Genomic DNA, 2,180 nt, shown 5'->3' with positions numbered 1-2,180 from the left:
CAAATTGTATGTGAACATATGAGGTTGAATTTACCAATGATAGATACTAGAATATCTCATTAATTATTGGACAAATTTATATCTCATATCCCCTAGATATGGTATAAATAGCAATGATTAAAATCCATATATTCTTTATTATCTTATCATTCAATATTACATGAGACCATGCATGTCTATAGTTTTGTAGGATCCTTATATATATCTACCTATGCAGTATTCCTCATAAGCATCAAACACTATCATAGAATATGTGTCTTTCTTCTCCATAGGCACTTCTAGAAATTTCTGATCTTTCTAGTAGCTATGGATCCTAATATCTCCTATCCTAACAAACTTAAATCTAGTGAAAGTGATGCCTACATTTCCCCCTTACATGAAGTATTGAGAGGAACGATAGCCATGCCGGTGTCAAATGATACTTTGTCCTTTGAGTCACTACCATTAGATTTACCTTCTGCGGTGAACTCCTCACCTGCCATCGATGCACCACCAGAAGGTGCCATGATATCAGTCAATGATAGTTCCATGATGCCACACCAAATGAATGTAGGCCTAGCACCATTGCCACCACAGTTGTCTGATACAATTAGTAATCCTTTATCCATGGTTAATACCATAACATCCCAGTACTACAATGAGGAAATCCATCAGGATGGATATGAAATGGTCTGGCATGAAGACATCCTTTCAAACCCTCTCTCGAATTATGTTGACTCATATCATCATATGAATACTTCATCCATGGAGTCTCCATCATTCACATCCTCACTCCGAGCAGATCCAAATTCTATTGTTTATACCCACCTCAACACTACTAGAGCATTGGAGGATGGTTCGATCTCTGAGATGCCCACCAGGAATGGCTTCGAGGTAAACTCACAACCATATGCATTTCTATGTTCTTCTGAAAATATTGACCCATTCACATTGAATACTATACTTCAACAACAGAACATGCAAAATGGGAGGCTACGGTATGACGCTTCTTATGGTGCACCTGCCCCTATTTCTCCATTGATGATGTCCTCACATGTACAAACAGAAGATAAGACCCCTCCAGTTGGTCCAAATGGCATTTTTGATAGTGCTATTTTGCATGATTCCACAACCTCTGGGAAGTACACTTGCAAGATTTGCGGTCGCACGTTCATCACATCTCAAGCCTATGGTGGTCACATGAGTTCACATGCTAAAGCAAAGAAACACCTACATAGTTGATCTTCCCATGTAGTTGGACATCCCATGATTACATTCTCGGGATAAATATTTATACTAGCACCAAAATGGTTGAAGACTTAGAGGTTCTATATCAAGTGGAAGAAATGTAATAGAGATATTTGTTTTTGGAAACAAAATACTAATAGAGTAACATAAGAGTGAGACTATGATGTGAGGGTGTGAAATAATAGAATTGTCTTTGTTTGAGTGGTGTGTGTTGTTGTTTCCCTCTTTAACTATTAGACTCGTATTTTATGGTTGTCTACCATATTATTCTCTTTCGTATTAAATATATGAAGGAACCAAGATTTTTAATGAAGGTTATATGGAACTAGGTAATATGTATGTTCCCTACCATATTTTTTCAAGTTCTTCAAAGTACAATAGTTGTTTCAAAATAATGTACCATAAAAAGTGTGAAACCATCAAAACCATTTTACTTAATGAGTAGATTCATCAGTGGTAGTAGTCTGGCTATGACATGGTTTCTCAATTGCGATCACCACCTATGGATTAGAATACACTAAACATTTTTTATGTGAACTAGCAAATAAACTGCACATCTTTATACATAGATTATATTAAAAATGTAATACATGCTTCTTCTATATAACATTTGAGAACAAAAGGAACATGATGTTTAATGACCATTTTCTATCATTGAAATCTGTAGGGATCCTATATGTAAACAAATATGTACATAATTACATATTGTGAAACCATAGGAGAAACAAGCTATGGGTAAGAGCTATTTTATGTTGGGAGGGGTGGCTCGTAGTCGGCAATTGATTGTGTGATAATAACCATACTATTGATTCTTCCAGAAAATGATAGCAATGTTTTTCTTGTATGTTACTTATTTTCTATGTACTAGGAATACATACATCACCTTAGTTTACTTATGATTACTTTTGCTTACATGAAATATAATTTTTTGATGGCGAGTGTTCTCGATGCAA

General features: G+C 35.5%; 1 protein-coding gene across 1 annotated transcript; it reads left to right on the top strand.

The window, feature by feature from the left end:
* Positions 1 to 243: 243 nt before the first annotated feature.
* On the top strand, positions 244 to 1,419 carry LOC123430353. The gene is made up of 2 exons (XM_045114219.1): positions 244 to 873; positions 955 to 1,419. The coding sequence occupies exons 1-2, from the start codon at positions 307 to 309 to the stop codon at positions 1,219 to 1,221; spliced, it is 834 nt and encodes a 277-aa protein (XP_044970154.1). The 5' UTR covers positions 244 to 306; the 3' UTR covers positions 1,222 to 1,419.
* Positions 1,420 to 2,180: the final 761 nt, after the last annotated feature.

The sequence above is a fragment of the Hordeum vulgare genome, chromosome 2H (genome assembly GCF_904849725.1).
Source record: "Hordeum vulgare subsp. vulgare chromosome 2H, MorexV3_pseudomolecules_assembly, whole genome shotgun sequence".
In the NCBI taxonomy this organism is placed as follows: Eukaryota; Viridiplantae; Streptophyta; class Magnoliopsida; order Poales; family Poaceae; genus Hordeum; species Hordeum vulgare.
This window is presented reverse-complemented; position numbering and strand designations above follow the sequence as displayed.